The following is a 22,711-nucleotide window of genomic DNA, read 5'->3' on the forward strand; positions in this document are numbered from 1 at the left end:
AGAAAGCCAGTCATATCCTGGGCTGCATCAGAGGGAGCATGGCCAGCAGATCAAGGAGTTATTTTCCTACTCTCTCCTGGCTCTCATGAGACCCCACCTGGAGTTTTGCATCCAGCTCTGTTCTTTTTTGTCCCCAGCACAAAAAAGACATTGACCTGTTAGAGTGGGTCCAGAGGAGGGCCGTGAAAATTATCCTGTTAATAAAAGACTGAAAAACTTGAGGTGGCTCAGCCTGAAGAAGAAGAAAAAGCTCTGAGAGACCTTATTGCAGCCTTTCAATAAAGGGAGTTTATAAAAAAGATAGGGGAAGATTTTTTTTACCAGGGTCTGTAGTGACTGGATTGTCGTAGAATGAGTTTGCTTAACTGTATTCTTCTCTCAGATTAGTCTCAGCACCAGTAGTGCTAAGCTCAAGCTGTAACCTGAGAACTAATTAAAAAAAGGAATTGGAAACCTTTACTTGGACTTTTTGTGGGATCCTAAGGTGGAGCCTGTTGTAGTTGCAAGGGTGCATAAATCCACAACTGGAAGTGTTCAAAGTTGGACAGGGATTTGTGCAACCTGATCTAGGGAGGGGTGGTCCTGCCCCTAGCAGGTCCTGCCCATAGCAGGGATGTGTACTAAATTATCTTTGGTGGACCATTCCAACACATAAGATGACATTTTGTCATAAGAGTATGATGTTTGAACATCATAGAAATGCCTGGGTCTATTTTCTGGTTGATGAAAGTAAATTATTGTAGACTTTCTGGAAATTTCATCTGGAGTTTACCAATGGACAAAAATACACTCCTAAGTTGAGTCCAAACTCTAATTGTTGTCAACTTGATACCATAAAACATTGTAACCAAATGAAAAAATTAATGGGAGATATTATATTTTCATCAATTTTTATGGCTATCCTGCATTAATAATATGGATTCTAAGGAAATAGAATTTAAAAGCTGATATTGTGAATTGTATTGTGACACTTGATTTGTTGATCTTTGATGATAGATGGAGCAGTATAAATTCACTTTCCTTTCTAGTAAGCACTATTTGAGGAATATATTTGAAATATATTGCTTTCCCCACTGGAGATAAATTATTGGTTTTTTGGGTGGTTAACCTGAAAATAAGGGCAGGTTGCAGCACTTTGGAGCTCCAGTATCATTAAGAAACAGACAAGAGGTTACATCCCCTTTGATGCTACGTTCCTGAATGTTCAGCAGAGTGAATAGTAGCTTCTCTAGGCTGTGATTTTAACTTTGATTTTTTTTTTTTTTAATTAGCTCCCAGATAGGGCTCTTTGGAATAGCATCCAAGGGTTTGGAGATTGGAGTTTGTGTTTAGTGAGTAAATTAAAATTGTTCGGCTATTTCAACTTAATAAGTATCCACTTCAGTATTTTCATTCACAGCTACATTGCCTTCTGGATCTTCAGATGCCTGAGAAAGTGATCCATTTCACCTCCCACAACACAGCTTTGGGTCCTCTGATCATAATGAACTTCTTTCCCATAAGAAATGTGTGTGGTTGAAAGTGCCAATTCAAGTTAGCTGGTGTGAAATAAGAAAATTAAGGGAAGGAAAAAGACAAGTGTGAAAAGAAAAGATGACTTGAGGTAGCATAAAAGTGGAAAATATGAGATGGAGAAAGGGTGTGCTCAGACCTTTCCAGAATTTTTTTGTGCGGTGGGTTTTTGTTCATTAACTATTAACAAGTTAATTAGGGATTAATTTTAAAAATCTTCTTTAGACACAATATGTTTACACAGCAGCACATGCTAGTTTAGAGACTGGAAGCCACCCAGCTGTGGTGAAACAGAGATGAGAAAGTTACTTCATCTTCCTTCTTGGGAAAGTTTCATGCCTTTTAACACAACTAGACCTTATCATTGGCCACATTAATCCATTTACAGCTAGTCCACTTTTGCCTTCATTTCACTATAAAGACGTACCCTTAGCTCAGCTCAAAGTATTATGTGCCAGTAGATCAAAAGACTATTTGGACCTCACAAAACAAATGGATTAGCAACACCTGTGTTGTGTATGTAACCAGAGCTGTTGAGTCCCTCTTGCCTGGTTAGCTCTGGTTAGAGATAATCAAGAGCGGGCATAGTAAGTGTCAACTAATTGGTGAACATAAGCAAGATACAGCTTTAAAATTATGTTGTGATTATCCCTAATTCTTAGTTTCAGTTTATATTCTTTAAAATATTATTTCCTTTATTACAAGTGTTTTAATATTCAATCCGTTTCTGCCATTCACTTTTCCTTTTAATCATAACTTTTTTCTGAAGCCATCATCCCCCAAAGTAAGCCTTTCTCTTCAGAAGCCATTTGTCCATGAGCTGTCGCAGCAGTGTGTCTTTTCCTCTTCCAGCCATGTAGGTGCCTCTTCATTCCTCAGATCCCTCCTCTCCTGTAGAAGATAGACTCAATATTATGACAGAATTTTTCTCAGAAAACTTTGAAATGGATTTTTTCAGTCATGCTTTTGAAATATTTGGGGCAGTTTTACTCAATAGTTATTTTTCTCCATCCTATTTGTAGAGAGAAGTAGAATATACCTTGCAATAATATTGCATTTGCAAGGCAAAGCCTTTGCATTGAAAGACTTGTTTGTTAGTATGCACAGAAAACTTACTGCATTTCTGACTTGTCCTAATACAACATTGTTGAGTGGAATCTTTTTTCTACAAGCAAATTCCTCAGATTTGCAGGTATTATTAACAAAATAAGGTGATTTTTGATTTACAGCAGGCAATTTAAGATAATCCAAAACACCCTTAAGCTATCATATTCATAACAAAAAAATGTCAGGATTCAAATTGCCTTTCAGGAGGTTGCTAAAAGAAACAAGAAAAGTAGACAAACATTATCAGGCATTACTCATTAGTTTTTCTGCAGGATGTATAAAGATTGTGGGTGACTGAAAAAGAAGTGTGTTCTGTGTTGAGTTTGAGCAGTCTTCATTCAGCTCTGTATTTTACTTTAAATATCTTATCATACTTCAAAAAAAAATTTTTGTCTATTAAATTAATGAGCTTGATTTACATAGCTGTGTAAACCTAGTTCTTCAGAGGGACTAAGCACAAGAAATATGTTTAAGAATTAAAAGGTGATTTTGAAAAGGAGTAAAATACAAGCAGAATTTAAAGGAAATCTCAGCTCACAGATTGTTGAATTATTGTATCAAGAAAATTTTTATCTTTATAGCAAATGCATACTTGTATTATATTAGGTTTGGGTATGTGTAATAAAGTAAATCTTAAACTAACCAGATGTAATGCATTATCACTATAATTGTAAAATTCTTAAGAAAAAAGAAAAAAATGTTTATCAGCGCTAATAGAAAGTGCAAAAGAGCTGGTTTAAAGACAGTGTTATCTTGCAAAACAAAACTTTGCTCCCAAAGTCAAGGTAACCATCTGTGTCCATGTCTAATTCAAGTACTCTGTGGGGAATGAATTCTGATGCCTTTAAGTTTATTAGTTAAAGAATACTCAAATATCTGGCTACAATAACGCCCTGAACTTTTATGTTTAACATGTTCAAGATACATTTTTAATGCTGAAAGCCTTGCTTTTACTCTTATAGCCAGGTAGTAAGTGTGAATCTTACCTGTGATATAATCAAATAAAGGTTTTCCCTCACTGCAGAAATAATCTTGAGCTAAATTAATTCCTGATGCTAATGAATGCAACTGTGATGAAGTGAATGCTGTGTCTACACACTTCTTGGCTGTAGAATTTGCTTCCTGTTTTCTCACTACTAAGCACTCACTTCCATTACTATTCTGTCTTCTGATTAAACATCTCTTATATTTCCCTGTTAGGCGCTCTCCAAAGGCAAAGGAAACTGGACTTTTTTCACATAACTATTTAAAAAGATCATTCAGAAAATGAAGGAGGAAACACCTTGTGCTGGAGCTGATAATAATGTTAACGTGTTAACTTATTTCTAATTTATTCCAAGTTCATTCATCATGAACTGTATGAATTCTTTTAACCTTAGCAAAGACTTAAAGACTGCTTCATATTTCTAGTAAAGATGTAACTATTCTTCTTAGTAGTCATTGGGGTTTCCAAGAGATTCTGTTTCCTTAAAAACTGCTGAAGCAGATTATGACAAGTAGTAGTCACATGCATGCATATGTGTTAGGAATACAGTCCAAAGTGCTGGAAGTGCTGGGAAATCTTTCCCACAGGGCCTTTGGATCAACTTTTTTTTTTTTTTTTTTTTTTTTTTTCTTAACAAGAAGCAGTGCTTTTGAAAAGAAGCAGTTCAATCTCCCAGTTATCATGACTTAACCAGTATTCTAAAGTGTTATACTACTTCCTCTGAGGTCTGCTTCATTAGGACTTGGGGATTTCCATTGCAGCCTATGCATGGTCATTTTTCAATCGCCAGCAATTCTGAAATGCTATTTTAGTTCTTATGAGAATTCTTGATGAAAATTTCTAGTGAGAAATGGAGAACTTTTTGCAATAGATTTTAAAAACATGTTCTGGTTCTACTACAGATGGTCTTGGTAATCTCCTTAAATTTTTTCAGTTATTTTTTGAAATCACCAAATTCTCTATAGTTGCATTTTCTTACAGTCTCTCTTATGTACAGGCAGAAGCCACAGCTGGAAGGCAAGTAAAAATAATTGACTAGTGGCACAGTTGGTTCTTACCAGAATCCTCAGTTAATTATACGGTTCACTTTTTGGCAGCTGATAAAGATTTCTTCCCTGAAATTGTAGATTGATTTCAGACTTGTATGCAGTCTCATTTCATTTATGAATCTTCATTTAAAATTTTCTGACTACATCCCAGAAAGGAAAAAAACAATGTACAAGCAAATCCAGTACCTACATGTATCAGTCATAAAGCCAAATCTAGAAGTAGTAAAGCTCTGAAGTCACCTTAGAATGAGAAACAACTTTAAGTATTTGGATTCATTTCAGTATGTCACTTACTCTGGTAGAATAATGATGCATTAGTCAGTAATTGTCTGGTTATATCATAGCTGGATTTTATATTCCAGCAGTGGATGTGGCTCCTACATTTGCCAATAGCAATATTTGATAGACTTTCAAATTTTGGTGTTCATTTAACAAAAGGAGATCTGGGGTTTTCTTAGTGTTTTTCTTAGCTGGGTATGTGTATGGGGGGGTTCTTTTACTTAGAGAAAAAGTGAAAAAGTAAAACAGAAAAATTGAGTATGGCATAAGTGCAGGTGATCAAGATCCACAACAGCTTATGTCATCAGGCACTGGCTTTTCTTTCTCACTTGCACAGAACACATGTAGTGTTCTGCAGCCCCTGTAAGGAATTTAAATGACTTCTATCAAATGTGAAATTTGTCTTATTTTTAAGAATGATACTGAGTGTGGAACATATTACTTAGTTCACTAACATCTAAAGCTGTTTGTTTCTGAAATTATGATCCACTTGCTGTCAGAAGAGGCTCTATGTATTTCTCAAGGAATTTCTTTAGTGGGTGATTTTAGCCATATAGCAAATGGTTGGCTTCCTGTGTAGATACTTGGCAGTGATAGCAGAGTCCTCCCAGCATACAGCACCCTAGCCCACTAGCAGTGGAATACTGGAATCTTCAAATACCGTGGGTATAACAATAGAGGTTCATAGATAGAATAAAAGTTCATAGAAAGAAATAGATAGAAGCTAATAGAAATAATGCTAGTTATAAAGCCTCTTATTGTTTTCCTTATTCATTTAGTTTTTGGTACCACAGGTGAAATAAATATTTTTTTGTCTATCAGGAGTTGAGTTTTACCACTGAACACTGAAAAAAGTTAAGTTTGTCAGTAAAATGTTGCAGGGAGCCCATCAAATCATGGGAGAAGTATGGCAGGAAAAGGGGGATGTGCAAGAAAGCAGACCTCAGTATAGAAGGGTCTGGTAGGGGAATTTGGATATGTTTCAGTGTTAGTGAAAACAGGGAAGGATGTGAATTACAGCTTGCCAATTTTCAGCACACCACTGTCTAAGGCACAAAAAGGCAATTGTATTGGCTCTAAGTAGGAGCAGCTCGCTGTTTTGTTCACAGAATATTCTGAAATAACATTGCCAAAATTTAATACAACAAAAGAAGGGGAGACATAAAAAAGCAGGATTTCTTCTTGACTTTCAGAAATATATTACACCTTGCCTCATGTAGATAGAACAGCTTTTTGGTCGCCTTGACATACTAGTGGCATATGAAAGCCCTGTGGATGGATGGAGCGTTAGATTGGAAGTAATAAGGTTGTGCCTGACTTACCTCCGCATTTGTAGCAGATGTTACAAATGTCATAACATGAACCTTTGGGATCAGACTGGAAAAAAAAAAGCAAGACAACAGATGCAGGCCTCTTAGTTTTACCAGCAAGTATAGTCTGACACTATATAACACTGTTCTGACTTGATGTTAATACCCTGTCCTCCTCCTGAGAACAGAACCGGTGACACTAGCCATCTCTGTAGCATTGGAGCTGTAAAGGGGTGGCGGCAGTTTTCAGAGGAATTTTGATACTAGTTTAAAAACAAGACAATAGAACTATTATTCCAGTAAGGGTCTTAGTGTGATATCTGAATAAATGATCCAGACTCATCACTAATTTCTTCATGCAATTGTAATGTTTATGCATTTTTATCTGCTGGTAGAGCCAAATCTCTCGGAATGGACATTTATCTAAAGGACTGATAAATTTCTAGGTTTTTAAGCCCTTGATTCACCCTACCTTTGTGTGTCCCTCTCCCTGGCCTTACCTATCTGTCTCTAGTTTATCTCTTTCTCTTCCATACTTCTGTAGACTTTTTCCTGATCTGTTTACAGCAGATGGATTTCCTAGGAAGCTTCTATCTCACTTTAATTATTTTCCTTGATTTGAATTGAAAGTATTTGTTCTTTACTTTCTGCGTTGTCCTCAACAAATTGGGGAGTGTATGAAGTTATTAATTCCTTCTCTGTTTCTCACTAGTTCTTGCCAATGTTTCTGAATTTCATGGGAGGGGAATAAAATGAATGCAGGAGTATGGGCCCTTGTATTTTTTTGCCCTGTGCTTCAATTTAAAGAAGGGGTGATTCTGTCTGCCACATCACTCCCTCAGGTGCTGCCATTCTTGAACTGGAGGCTTAGCCCTGTCCCTGAAGAATTTCATTGTCAGGGAGAAGAGTGGGGGTTCTCCCATGAAGAATTTTAATCACCCTGTCTGTAGCCCTTTTGAAGGAGGCACAATAGTTCCTATAGTAACTACTACAGTGTGGGAGAAAGGCCAGTGCTCCCGCCCCCAGCCACAGATGGAGAACTCTCTTTGCTTAGATGACTGAAAATTCTTGCACAGCAAAGATTTCATCCTTTACAGTGAACAGAAAAAAAAAGTCTCTGAAGTAAACTTTTCAACGTACATGTGCTAATTAAGAAACAGTGCTAGTTATCAAGGAGAGAACACAAAATATACTTATTTCATTATTGGGGTTTCTAATTTTAAGTTCAAAAAAGAGGAAAAAAGAAAGAGATATTTAGGACTTTCTTATATACTTCTCCCAACCACCCTACCCCCACCTCCTAAAGAACAAATCCTGTGGGAAGGAGCAGGCCTATAAACCAAATGAAGGTAATTGGAAAAGGAACAGGCTCCTAAAACAGACGAAAACTTACACTATGACAGTCATTTATCTTGCTTCTTTTTTCCATTAATTTTGAATGTTTCTCAAGGGAAATACATATTATGTCTTCAATTATTCTAGTTCAATTAACAATTAATATTCAATTAATATAATAACTTCTGCTTTTTGACAACATTTCAATTTGATCAATTTAAGTTATTGAAACTAAAAAAGCTGTTAAAAATAAGTTTAAAAGAATTAAGCAGCTTGAATTTGAAAAGCAAGTTTTGCTAAAAATTATTTTAATTTCTGTAGTTTTTTCAGAGATGAACTACTGAAAATAATAAAGCACACTTGTAATTGTGTTGCATAATACTTTCATTAATTATCCAATATATTCTTGACAGCTAGTTGGCTATTCCATGGAAAGTTTAGGTTTACTTTCTCAGTCATGGATTACCCAGTAATGAATTCATGTTCTTTAACAGTGAACAGAAGATGGATATCTAGAATCTGAGGCATTCTTGTACACAAAATATAGATTTGAAGTGCTATTGTTAGCTTTGCAAGTTGATTATCATATATTGCATTATACATCTTACATGTAGTCCTTTGCGACAAATTTGTTCTGATGCTTTATTGCTGTGATACTTCTTTGGTAATGGCACAGTATTAATGATTCCCATAGCTTTACTAAACCAAGATAAAATTCCTTTCCACATATGTTGCAGCTCCATCTAAGATTTATTTCTTCTTCCCATCTGTGAAGGTGGATAAGAGACCTAAATTTTGGATCATATGATGGCTTACAGTGAGGTAACTGGTGACATAATGTAATTTCTTTGGATACGCTTTCCAAATCAGAGGGCAACACCTCTGCTTACATCATGCTGCTCATCTCTTATGTCACTTTAGATCAGGATTTGAATACACATCTTGTATACCAGATGTCCTCAACTTCTAGGCAGAGGGGTTCTCTCTTACTGGAGATTTCTTTCAAAACTTAGAATCAGTCTTAAATGGGATAGCAAGGAAGAGTCAATGGGAAAAAATATTCATCAAAAGGTATTAAACATGAAGTTTTTTTTTTTAAAAGCTTCTGTGAATCCTAGCATGCAGAAATACTGGAGTGTAATGTTAATTACACTTCATCCTTCCCTGAGATTGAATCCTCTGTTGTTCAGTTTAGCCCTGTAGTCAGTGTATCTGTATTTTCTAAAACACAGCTTTTAAAAATTTCCAAATTACTCATTATGTCTCATCAGAAAGCCCCAGTATTTCAAGATGACAAAGTACCTCTTCCAAACCACTTTGCCAAATTCACCTCCATTTCCTTTCATGAACATTTGGAGTTGTTCATAGAAATCACAAAAGATACATTTTCATGTAGAATCTACTCTATGACAAGGAAAATATATTAGAAATTGCATTGTTATTTCAATAGATCTTTCTTTCTACTCTAAAACAACAAAAAAATGTTATATTCTGGGAAAGAATATTTAAAAGATTATCGCCACACTCATGCTGTGAACTGTTTTGCACATAAAATCATCAGGCCATTCTGCTTCTTATGCTCTCTCATGTGACAACATCATGAATTTTGTTGATACCTATGGGGAAAAATATTAGCCAATCCTATGTGAAGCTGCTGTGCAATTAGCCTGGTATGGTTACATATTTTGTGAATAAAACTGGTAATTTTCTTTTTTTTGGTGGGATGTTTATACACTTTCATATTTATCTAGATCTGTTCAGTCTTTGCTAATTAAAGTCTGATTTTATTGGCAGTCATAATTAGAGCTCTTCAGATGACCTCTGTTCTTTATAATTCTTCAGACAGCGGATTGCCTAAAAGTTTGCAGTGCGGTGGCCCTAAATCCACCTCTGCTTCCAAGTGTACAAAAAGTTCTTCTTAGAAAAATCAACAAAATTAAATAAAAAATATAGGGAATTGCGAAAAAGCTTTTAGGAGTAAATAAAGTTTTAGGGAAAAGAATTTTTAATTTCAGTTTAGTTTTGAAACTATTATTAAAGCAACAGAATTTTAAAACTCTTCATTTGAGTTTTCCAAAACTTTCCACACAAGCAGCTTATGTGGAGGGATGCCATGCAAAATCTCACAGGAGTTTTTTAGGGGAAACTGATAATAGTGCTCTTGTGCTGCTCTTCCATTCCTAGTGATCAAAGAATACGGCTTGTGCTTTACTGGAACTGTCTTCACCAGTGGAAATGCATAGTGAACATCAGTCTTTGGTCTGTACTCCCACACCTTAGAGCTGTGTTTAAGAGGAGATCCTTCCTTTTCAGGAGGCACAGAAATCTTTGTTAGGCCATCTATGTTTTTCTTTTCCATGGTTTCCCACTTTTTGTAGCACAATTGCAAATGCTCTTGAGGTTGCATTAAGCATGCTTAGACTGCCCCCAAGACAGTCTGAAAGGGAGGTGGCTCTTCCTTCACCTTATGCATAGATTAGTCATTGAGGGAGGAATTTTAAAGAGGAACTAGTGAACACTTAAATTTTTTTTCTTTTATGGAATAATCTCATGCCAGGAATAGACATGTCAGTTTGGATAGTAAAGGTCATAGTCCAATGCCATGGAAAGTAAAACATTTTCATAGATAGATTCGTCTGCTCCAGCACTACAAAGTGCACATGTGAAAGCAATCTTTCTATCTTCTTGTCACTATTAAAAGTCAGTGTTTAGTACAAATATTGTTTCAACCAAGTTTTTGATTAATTTGTGCATTCAAGCATTAAATGTTGTCAACTAAATGTAGGCAATACGAAATATGACTACGTGTGAAAAAGTCTATTCAGAGATGTTTGTTCATACTGCTAAAATAGGAGAAGCTTGGAAGAATTTAACCTGGGTTTGGAACTTGTTTCCATTGTGACTCCTTCTGGAGTTTGGTACACATTCTTCAGCCTTCTCCACATCCTAATTTCCCCTGCTTCCTGTAACTCAGAAGGAGAAATTTATTTCATGCCTTCAGTATTTTGTTTCTGTAAACAGTCTGCATTTAAAAAAGGAATCCACATTTAAGAAAAAAAGAGTGCATCCACACCTTTAGGTCTGTGAAGGTTGCTGAGCTACTTTGATTTATAGATTTTTTGAAATAAATCTTAAATCTCTTGCTTTTCAAGTTTTCTGTGAGTGGCTGAGCTGTGGCTGCTGATGGTTCCATCCACAGGGTGAGAGATTTAAATGACTAGCTGTGGCTTGTGTGATGGAAACCAGTTCAGTATTTATAGTTTATGTTTTGAAATTTTAGAATAAAATAACATTGGGCCTGCTTTTTAATCCAAACATTTCAGTCTATGTCTTCCTTTCATCTATTGGCATGCCAGCAATTCATTCCATGCGTATAAGAGGTTTTGTGCTGTGACTGTACTGTGAGATTGCCATGTTTCTGAAAGGTATCAATGTGGTATGCACTTATATATCCAAAATAGCATCTTTCTTCTGCTGCAAAGAGATATCAAGAAAATTTGAAAGCTCAAGTAAGTAAAATAATAAGACAATGAAACCAGATGATTAAATAATTTAAGTTTCCCTTATTCTGTATTTGTCTCAATATTCTTGTCTCATTCCTCAAAACATGAATAATTATAGTTATGGAAGTGCATGAAATAAGGTACATATTTAATATTTATTAATTTATCAAAAAAGAGTTGCAGCATGGCTACCAGAAACATAATTGTTTTCTGTGTAACTTATTATCATGGTCAAAAAATTAGGAACTGTCATGAGAACCCCACATCACCTGACTAAGAGCAAGACACATAAATCCAAGAGTTCTAGTGCTGTAAAAATGTCAGTGAACTGAATGGCATGAAAGTACTACAAGATATTTGTATATATATATACTAGCCCCAAGCCTGCAGTCATCGATGGAGGATTTAACTGACAAATTTTAAAGCTAAGATCTGACCCTCTCTTGTTTTCTAGTTAACTCACTGACCTTAAAGTGATTTCATTTGAGGTACAGAACTGAGGGTCCCAATTGTGAAGGACTGATGCCTTATCTGTACATGTCATTTAAGGTTCAAGATACTGTTTTAAAGAGGGCTGCCCTGACTTCACGCACTTCATTCAAATTATGATACTCAAATGCTAAAACCCTGCAATTGACATCATAGAATTGGATTCAATATGTGATGGATACACTTTAAAATGGTAACGGAAGGATATGGGCAGGAAACAGAAAATTAATTGAAAGGTAAATTCCAAATGGTGGTGTGTTTAGCCAGTGTGTGGAAAACATGATGCAGTCTAGCTGGAAGAATGGAAGGACTTAAAGGATTTCAGAGAGGGGTTGCAGGTTTACAGGTTGAGGGATTTTTTGGTCTTTACAATGCTCATATGGAGACTCATATGAAACAATGTCTAGCATGCCAAAACTGAATTTGTTTGGTTTTGTTTTTTGGGGTTTTTTTTTGTTCTGTTTTGTTTTGTTTTGGTTTTGTTTCTGAGAGATTATAAATGAAAAAACTTTTTTTTTTTTTCTGATAGATTATAAATGAAATAACTGTACAAAGCATCATGCTGACAGCAATCATGATCAGAATACTGAAAATCTTTACAGTGACACATATTTTGTTTAGTCCCAAAACTTAAGATAAAGTTTTTCTAAGAAATACAGTCTTGAAGAGTTTTCTTTCAAGGTGTTGGTGTCTATGTCCTTGGATATGAGAAAAGAGGAGGACTCAGAAATACCAGCCCTACAGCAGTCTCCATTTGTAATTATGAGCTATTGCCTGAATCTATTAGCTATGAAGCCACCTGTTTGCTCAGTATAAATAGCTTAGAATTTCCTGCAAGGAAATTACATGAAACATCAATAAGGAATGATGTTACATTTTCAGGTCAATATGACTATCATTACTTGGCATTTATCTTTTCCTACTGATATCATGTTTGGCAGCCAGTATCACAGAAGACTTAGAAATTGTTGCTCTGTGTTTTGTTTCTGTTCATGTTAAATTGGCCTGTTCAGTAATGGCAGTCATTCATTCTGCTTGTTTTAGCAGATCCTTGATATTTCATTTTTCTTATCATACACTGTAAAGACAACAATACGTGAAGATGAACTAGTGCTATGATGGTTTCAGAGACATTAGTCTCTCATCAGGGTCTTGGGATGTAAATGCTTTTTCACATACCTTAGAAGGATGCAGAATGAACTTCACCTCTTCTGTCTGCTGTGGATATGCCTGATTTTGTCACTAAGACAGGAAAGAGAGTTTCCTGCAGCCCTGAGCCATCTTTTCTATGTTCTGGCTTTCTCTGTTCATGTGGGAAAGATAGCCCAGGCCTAAGAAGCCTCAGCTTACAGTAGATGGCTATATTTGATTATATACAGACTTAATTTCTGGCTTTGTGTGCCTGGCATACAGAGTTTAACAGAATATTAGTTTTGTGATTTCTCAGCATTTTTTTTGTTCACTGCTGCCTTCAAAGCATAACTACCTATTAGTCACTTTGTACTTTTAAACTATATAATTTAGACGCTGAAGTTTCAAGTACCTATTCCAGCAACTAACATGAGTATCTGGGATACTAAAATATCCCAGGAGGAGGAGAACTTTGATTTGAATACTAGATGTATTTATAAATGTTGGCTTTTTAATGTTGTGTTTATTTCATTTCAGTTTCAAATAATATGTTCAGATAAACCTCTCAGATGTTTAGTGGAATAAACTTCCTAATTCATAAGAATTATTTAGTTCTTATCCCACATTTCAAAACATTTACAATATGTATAGCCTCTTTTTCAATAGTATTTTTCACTAAATTCTACATGCTTTCATTACCGTAAGCCTACAGGGATTCGAGATATATCTGAACAAACAAGTAATTTCCAGATTCATTGGACATTTAAATAGGTTGTTTTCTAAAAATCTCCTTTTTTAATCCTACATATTTGAGTCTTAAATTACATATTAAATTACCAAATTTATGTGCTATGTAGAAGGCAAAATTTAAATTAACCACCAGTGTATTAAGATGCAAAACATTTAAGGGGTTAATGTCAGTGATGAGGATGCATGAGAACTAAATGTGCAGACCTTGCAACATAACTGTTTTTTATTCAGTTATAGGTGCCCAGCGCAGGAGAAGTCCCAGTGCCCTTGCCATTGAAGTTTTTGAATCACATTTGGGAAGTCATATATTACAGGTAAAAAAAAGGCTTTTCCAAGAAAAATCAAAATATCTATCTAGTCATATATCTGCCAATAATTTGAATAGTATTGTTGTCAGCACTTCTATTGATGACTTCTTTTTTTATGCTCATATTTCTTCTATTTTGAAAGTCCATAATTGGGAGACTGTTAATGAGAGGCAAGGCGAGTGTTACGTTAGCTGAATCACAATATTTTGTTGTTTAGAATGGTGTTAGAATTTGTTTGTTTGCAGAATGCCCTTATGTATTTGTGTGTGTGTGTGTACAAGCTAGTATTTTGTGTTGGTGCTTTGTCTTATGTCATGTATCAATTTAGGGTTGGTGTTTTTTTCCCCACTTTGGTTTATGAGCACTGCTTTTCTCCACGAAATACCAGTTGTCACAATTATATATCTCAAATTTGGAGCAATCTGCAGAGATTAAAAGATGAAAGCATGCCTCTTAGGTGTCCTTAGCTGTGGGCTGAAAACTGGTCTGGTATTTTTCAATCAGGTTTGTCACATGACACAAGTCATCATATTCCAGGAAGACTCAACTGAAAAACGATAAGCTGATGGAAACATTCTTGTGCGTGATTTATTTTGCCAGGGTTACTACAGCCTTTCTTACATTGAAGTGATCAAATGTGGAGCAGTTAAGAAGAAAATGTGATGTGCCCTGCAGTAAGGCAAACCCAGCCCTAAGGAAATAAAACCCACAAAGTCTTTTCTAAGTGTGGCACTGAATAACTGCTCTTATTTAGCAATGTACACAGCTTCTCAATGCAAATATATTGTCTGGTGTATTATCTTTTGAGAGGTACGAGAGAGGTAAATTAGGATATTATCATGAGAAATATTCCACTTAATTTGAAATGATTGAGAGCTATCTCTGTACTAACTCAGCTGTGGTATTCAAAAGCACTATAGATAATGTCAGAATTTTCATGTCTTTATAAAGTAACTAAATGCAGAATAGCAACAAAGATAATTTTAGGAAAACATTAAATTAACTAGTAGAATTAATTTCTCTTCGGAACAGGAATTATGAATGAAATTATTTGCTTAGTTGTGCACTCTTGGCAGAGGTCTAGGTCAAGTTTTTGATTCTGTAAGCAAATACTTTTGTTGTAGTTATTGTGTCAGAGATCTGCACCATTATCTACAGTACTATGTTTGCATATTAGGCAGGAACACTGCTATGTTGTCTCATATACGCAGAAAAAAAATGAAGAACTAGCAGTTTTATGATATTTCAGTTTATGTAATTTCTCAGTATGTTGAGTGTCTAAACATATCATATATCCTAAAGGTATGTTTTTTACAACATTACTTATAACTCATATATAAATGAAACCTCATTGAGACTGATTTATTTACACTTTTTACGTATTAAGTATGACTCTTATAGATGAAAATGAAAAATCCTGGGATGGCCACTTTGAAAACTATTTAAGTTTTACACTTACTGTGTATTAAACAATTGGTGACTTTCATACTTGTTTAAACTATATTCCATTTATGGATTGTTGGGATTTTTGGGTTTTCTTTTTGAGTTTTTTTTTAGGTTTTAAAAAATTGATTTGTGATAAATTAAGGTGTTTTCAGGACATAACTTCATCATACTATTACTAAAAAAACCCCTGTGTTGCACTTATATTCTCAAAACTGAGGATTTTAAATCAAAATTACCATTAGCCTTAGCCATTAGCCTGTTAAGGTGTGGTCTTTTCAAAGAAGATGATGTTTTTATCAAAGTACTTCCATGAATCTCTCAGTTGATAATAGGCAGTTCAACCCTGATATTTGCGAGATACACCCTTGACGATGGATAAAAGACAATATGAATTAATAGTGGTGACAGGTTTATCAAAATTTGTTAAGATTTTGTCTTATTTTAGCAGAGCAATCAACCCTTGGGAGGTGATGGGTCATGCATTCAAATGTACCACTTCTAAACAGATCACAATGAACTTCAAACTACTGCCTTGGCCTAATAGGTAGTAATATAATTACCAGAAGACAAAATGGTTTTTAAAATAGCAATTGGATAGACTTTGTGGTGGAATATGGTTCTAACATGTTCTCACCTAGTCTGCTTCTCATAGAAATTATTTTCCATTAAGTATCATGATAAGTATTGTTTGCAGGTGGAGTAAACAACCTTGATTATACTTTGGGAATTTTGGTTCCAGAGTCTGCTATCTGAATAATTTTAATTAATAGTTGGTGTAATCCCTTTTGCTATTAGTACTTTGAAGACTTGGTTAAGTGTAAACTCAGAAATTAAGGACCTCTCTAATCTTTTTAATATTTTGGTACTTCAAAATTTATTGATAGACAGATATGCATAATACAGTATATTTATAAAAAGTGGATATAGTTTATTTAAGATGAGGTTACAAAAACAGAAATGGAGGCACATATTGTGATATTTTTCTATTTTGAGTCTACAAATAGGTAGTGTCAGTGACATCTAGGTATAAATTATATGCATTAGTCATGTCCATACATATTAAATCCATGTATTTATATATAATGCCTAGTCATCATTGAATGAAGAATGCCTTCATCCATGATTTTTTTTTCTATTATTTAGGAATCAAATGTATAAATACTGCTTAATTGATGATTGATACAGGTGCTAAGGTTTTCTCCCATATGCAGTTAAGTGTAGAAAATAGTAAAGTAAAACTCTACCTGTCATGAGAAAAATAAAAGTTAAAAAGTAATCGATTTTGGTCTGAGATAGCATTTGTGCCCAGGGATCTTACAGTTAAATCTGTTCCGTTAATGGCAGACTTCATTAACTACAAAAATAATCAACACACCATTACCTTTACATCAATTCAGAGATGAAAAATTGACTGAAAACCTGATAAAAGGAAATTTAATACTTTTAAAGGGCTTCATTTGAGTAAGGCATCTTTGCATTTGTCCTTTGTGCAAATCTAGATATACAAAGAGGCTTATACTTCGCTTACGTATGAAATCCAAGCCACATGCACATCCTCTTGGTGAGAGTGGTGAGGCTCTGGCGCGGGCTGCCTGGGGAATCTGTGGCTGCCCCATCCCTGGCAGTGCTCAAGGGCCGCGTTCGATGGGGCTCTGAGCCACTTGGGATAGTGGAAGGTGTCCCTGTCCATGGCAGGGGGGTTGGAAGTAGGTGATCTTTAAGGACCCTTCTAACCTGAATCAGTCTAAAATTGTGCGAGTCTATGTCAAAAAATCTCCAAGCCACAGCTGATTGCTGTATATCGTGCTGAAGAGATTCCCAGTGGTAGGTTTGAAGCCAAAGGTGCTATTCACTCTGTGCTTCTGGAAAAAAAGACAGCGCAAATGATGACTGCTCAAACATTATTACATCAGAATCTTTATGTCAGTGCAATGTCTTTTAAATGTTTTCCCAGTAAAATCACCTGAATTATGAATAGTAGAGTGGAATGTAATGGAGTAGAAAAGTAGATAATGGCAATATGTTAATTAATTTTTGACAAGATTTTTGATTTGCCAAATTATAAGCTTTGGTTTTTTTGTCTTGTACATTCTTTTTCTTGTGAAAAGTGGTGTTATAATGAGAATAGATGTCTTCTTTTTATATTTCTGTACATATATCTGTCTATCAACTAAATCCAGCAAAAAAATTATTTCTGGTACCTGCTATTGAAAATTTGGTTTAAATTGGTTGTAAAAATTAGCAAGATTTTCATCGATTTTTCAGGATCTCTGGATTTTTTTTCTGTAACTTCATTGCTATTGAGAAGGTGTGAAAAAGGGTCAGTAACCCCATAGTCTTCTTATAATCAGGAATGATCAGGAAATGTAGAACTAAATATAGAGAAAAGGGAAAGTTAGTGAATATATTTGCATATGCAAATTAGCTTAATTGATACTGCTTGCCTCTACAGGGATTTTTCATTACAAACTGGAGTGCTACATTGTTCAGCTCATATTGAGTAATTTAGTAACTAATGAGACCAGTTTGCACTAATTTGCATATGATAAATGAGCTTAATTGCAGTAAATAACTTGGAGGCATAATTACTTAATTTTCCTGTGTTGCATGGCTTTTAAGTTCACGTATGAACAACTCAAGATAATTTTGCATATTTAAATTAGTTGCTTTTAAAATTCTTGAACAAAAAAGAACACACCTTACAATTTGAACTTTAAAACAATTAAAAGTATAATGTACATTATTTTTAAAAAATTTTAGTATTTTGAAAATATATGTTTCTTCCTTTAAAAACATCAGTGCCTTTTTAAAAACTAAATATTTGGAATTAATCACAATGAAGTAGCTTTAAACTCCGGCTAGGATGGAAAGATGGTATAAGTAATAATAATAGGAGTGTGTATCTGAACTATAGTGAGCAGTACACGTTTTGTATTTCTGCATACAAGAGTGATAACTTTCATAATTGCATTTTTTGCTTCAGTAGTGCCTGTTCAACTGTTAAGAAACTAACACTTTCATATAGCATTATGCACATATTACATACACAGTAACTTGGACACTTGTTGTCTTAGATCATCTATACTGTGCTACCTCATTTTGTCTGAAGAAATCCTTGTATTGGACAGATAGCAAAGTGTCAGTGCAACAAAAAGTGTATCCTTTTCTTCATTTTGTGGGCATGTTCCACAAGATGCGAGCACTGACGACTCTTATGATGTAGATTTTTACAATGAGTTTCAAAACACACAAACAAAAACAAAAAAAACCAAAACATAATCCAAAATGAAACTAATTGGAAGACCATAGTCAATTTCTGCCATGTCCCTAAAGTTACTGCACATTAGATGATTTTGATACATTTGATAGAATTGAACTACTGAACTAGACAGAGAAAAAAGCCAACTACCAATCTCATTTATTCCCATAGCAAGATTTGTTGTGCACCCATGATTTACAAGTGGATGACAATTACTGAATTCTCCTCTGTTCCATAAAGGTCCCCACCTACCTTCCTAGAAGCTGGAAGACTTCTTGAATGTTGTTATCTTGGAAAATTTATGAGACTTGCAGTTCCTTTTTACTTTGTGCTGTACATTTCTCTCCCATTAAGTATTTTGTGGTGAAATATTTTGAAGTATTTTGTCTTTTGTAAGATAGTTGCAGTATCAGATTCAATGAGAGAAGAAAAATCAGGTTCCCATTAAGATCCGAGGAAAAGCAACCTCAGTGAAAACAATCTGACCCTATAGGTTGTATTCTTCATTGAGTCAAAAGTCACAAACTACAAACCACTTATCTTTAATGAAGTGGTTAACAATGTAGAGAGGATAGCTGTAGTAGATGTCCAGTTGTGTCCAAGACAACCCCACAAAGTCATCTGAAATGTGCACAAGGCCTGTAAGCCCTCGTTTTACTTCCTAGAAACCCCTGAATCACCACAGTCTTGATCATGGAATGTCATCCTAGAATGAAGCAGAATTTGAGCTATCTGGAAGCTAGAAATGGCTCAAATGCTGCAATATGGCTTTACCCCATGCAGTAGTCCCAGACTTTTCATGCTTGAAGGGCAGTCTTGGTTCACATGCTTTTCAGTCCACTGGAAGCCTCTGATAGTGGATAGAACTTCATGGAAGATTTAATTGTATCTTTACCTTCATCCTATAGAGAAGCCATGGGCTACTAAACCCATTGATATTATTTCAGCTTTTCTTTATTTAAAGTCAATAAATAAGGAAACCACCCTCATCCTGTGGAAACCTAATGAATTGCTAGTATTGTGAACAATTGAATAACACCTCTTATCCTAATAGTTTGATATTCTTTTTCTAACTATTTTTTATTAATGTATCCACTACAGTAGTAATAAGACTGACATGAAACTGTACAAATATAACCCGTTTTTCAATTTAGTATAGTACTGTGCTTCAGAGAGGGGCCCTTATTAATTGTGAGGTAAATGTGCAGATGAATAGGACATCTGTGGCTTCTAGTGAATCATTCCAGGTGATGCTAGTACCATACAGAGTAGCTGTATGGTCATTGGTTTGTTTTCTGGAGTATGTCAGATGAACTTGTATGTCAAATTTCTCAGGAAAGAGGAAAATTAATGTCTCTTCACTCCAAGGGAGCACTCTAACAATCTTCTGTTTGCAGGGAGCTAGTACCCCATCCACCTGCACTCCTAAAGTGAAGCAAAGCTGTGTCTACAATCCTGCTCAAGGGGCTGATCCCATCCACCTCTTCAAGCTGTGTGATAGCTGCAAATAACAGATTGAACCATATTTGTGATACTCTCATAAGTACTCAGGGTCACAGGAATGATCAACTGAATGCAAACAAAGATTTGAAATGCAAACAAAAGTTAATATCTCAGTAGTTAAAAAATAAAAGTTTTTTTCCCATCTTCAGCCAGAAAAATTGGAAGTTGTTATCAGGAAAATGTTTTCACATACTCCTCAAGTTAATGCTGTTTTATCATCCAGTTTGTAATTCAATGTTATCAAACACAGAAGGTGTAGAATGAAATACCAAATTTGAAGGGAACTTTCATACCATTTCTCTGTTGTCCAAATGTTTCTTGTCCTCCATTCTTGCCACGATTTTTGTAGAATTATAGACCTACTTTTTGGAACAAGGGTACTCTATCAAGCTTTCTATACAAAAAATGGGAGAGAATTCACTCTACAATTTCCCTAGAGTATTTAATCATGTTTGGAAGATGTTGCTATTAATCTATAATAACTAGATTAGAATATACTGAGACAATGACACAATTCATTTTTGAAAAAGTCATTTTGCTGGAGAGTGTGTGAGTAAAGTTCTCCATACATTATAAATATGTGTGTTGAGCATGCAACCAGTTTAGACTGGGAAAAATTTGTGAAAATGTCTATTTAAGGCAAATTAGAGAACAGTAAAGAGAGCAAGTTATTTACATTTTTGCAGTAGTGAACAATCGTGGATGGTACAGGAGTTGCACACAATTAACAGTGTAATGGAGAAACAGAACCTTCTTCTGAAGGGAAAAAAGTACCCAATACTTTGCCTTGGAAGCCCATTGTTAGTTAAGTATTAAAATCAGCCAAGCAGTATGAATAATCATAAGTGAATTAGATAAAAAGTTCTAAATTTTTTCTTTCCCCACAAATGTTGTGTAAAACTTTGTAGTGTTTTAATTAAATAGAGGCAATACAGAAAAAAAAAAAAAAAGTTGACTGGCTAGGCTATAGTTGAGTGGGAGTCTCATTTCTTCCAAAATTTGAATTATTATAGGGAGTCCCATCTGACAAGAAAATTTAAAAAGTGGGAAAAGAGAGGGGAAAGTGTTGGAGTGCTATGAAATATTAGGAGAAGATTTATCTTCTCATTTACTATTTTCAGTCATTCTGAATATTACATAATGAGGTTCTCTCTGTATAACACTAGTCAACACAGAAATGGTGACACAAGACTAAAGGTGAGGAAGCAGCAGATGGTAGTACTGATGGAGGATTTTTCCAGGCTGTAAAAGGTGTCAGGAGAAAAGACTTCTACTGGCTTGGAAATTTGAGAAGGGCAATTGCTAATGACGATGTCAGTGGTACACACTTTCTGAGAATGAAGAAGACCGTTCAGCTTCTTGTCTGCATTGGGTTAAAGGGGTAGACTACTGACTGACATCTGTTAGCATGTGTCAAAGGCAGACAAAAAGAGGAAAATGTGAAAAGGCTGACAAAATTAAGGATATGTGGGAGAGCACAGATCTGTGCTGTCTGAAAGTAAAAATTTCTGGGATGAAGTAGAGGTTAAGTTATGCTCCAGTAGCCAAAAATAAAGTGGAAATTAAATAGATTAATTAAGAGGAAATGTGGTTGCAGATCAGACCACTCAGCAAAGCAATGCTAAACTTTCTGTTGGTGAAGAGCAGTGCATAACTGCAATGAGACAGAACAAGTACAGAGGAAGTCAGAACTGAAGGTTTGTAGATCATATAAAAGTTCTATGAGGGAATGATTTCTATAAGACAAATATTGAGTCTACTTTATGCACTTAGATTTTGAATCTGAACCTCCTAATTTTCAAGTACAGCCTATATTTAGGTTTTCTTCCTTACATTAAGTGGCATCCAGAGAGTTTGGGTACAAAACCAAAGGGAACACCAAATGCTCTCAACAAAATGCAGTCCAGAAACTGAACAAAGGGAAAGAAAAGGCATTTATTTAATCTACATCTCTGTCCAAAATCAAAAGCATTTAGTATGCAACCATGTTTTCTCTGGAATAGTTGATGATTATAGAGTTCAACTTAGTGATCCCAAAACAGCGATATAACAGTAAGAAATGGGATGCTGTAGTGCCTTAGTATAAACTGAACAATGATGGATTAATGATGTAAGAGATTGTATATATTCTGATGAAAGTATAACTTCCTAGAAAAGATACAATTCTAAGTGGATGGGACCAAAGAATATTAAATGAGGAATAAAATCTTAAAAAAAACAACAACAACAGCAAGAGAGGAGAATATCAGCATACTAAATGCTGTGTTGAGGAAAGATAGGTGCACAATCTGCTTGGAAGCAGTAATTTGGGGTGACATGAAATGTGTGTTTGTTATGTTCAAACACCACACCCAAACACAGTTTAAAGGCAGGAAGTCAGTGTAAATGCTGAAATGTTGTGAAAAGAGTCATAGGACTCTGGTAAGAAAAGGTCACTGTCTTACTTTGCAGTGTGCTTTTCCAGGAACGAGGCATCTCCAGTAGCTACTTTCCCTTTATGATTTGAGGATAGTGCTATTTCATCTTTCTGCTTCTTTCTGTAGATTTCTATAAAATCTTCCTAGGAATCTGTTCATGCTTGATCAGCAGTCACTCCTCAAGTACTTTGTAGATTGACAGTCTTCTCAGATCATACTCTTGTTGTAGAAGAGCAAACTCTTATACTTGATGTTAATTTATTTAGAAATTTAGAAATCTAATTGTGCATTTTGTACTAGTTTAAGTGATTCAGGAAAGATAAGTATT

General features: G+C 35.1%; 1 protein-coding gene across 6 annotated transcripts in view; it reads left to right on the forward strand.

Moving 5' to 3' along the window:
• Window positions 1-22,711, forward strand: part of NPAS3 (neuronal PAS domain protein 3) — a 583,895-nt gene that overhangs the window by 280,012 nt on the left and 281,172 nt on the right. For 4 of the 6 annotated variants that reach the window (XM_058807169.1, XM_058807172.1, XM_058807171.1 and 1 more), the window contains one exon: window positions 13,682-13,764. In XM_058807169.1, the coding sequence (XP_058663152.1) occupies window positions 13,682-13,764 (83 nt within the window). The remainder of the gene's footprint in view (window positions 1-13,681; window positions 13,765-22,711) is intronic. The other 2 variants (XM_058807170.1, XM_058807173.1) reach the window with 1 other exon arrangement.

Source organism: Ammospiza caudacuta, chromosome 6 (assembly GCF_027887145.1).
Source record: "Ammospiza caudacuta isolate bAmmCau1 chromosome 6, bAmmCau1.pri, whole genome shotgun sequence".
Lineage (NCBI taxonomy): Eukaryota > Metazoa > Chordata > Aves > Passeriformes > Passerellidae > Ammospiza > Ammospiza caudacuta.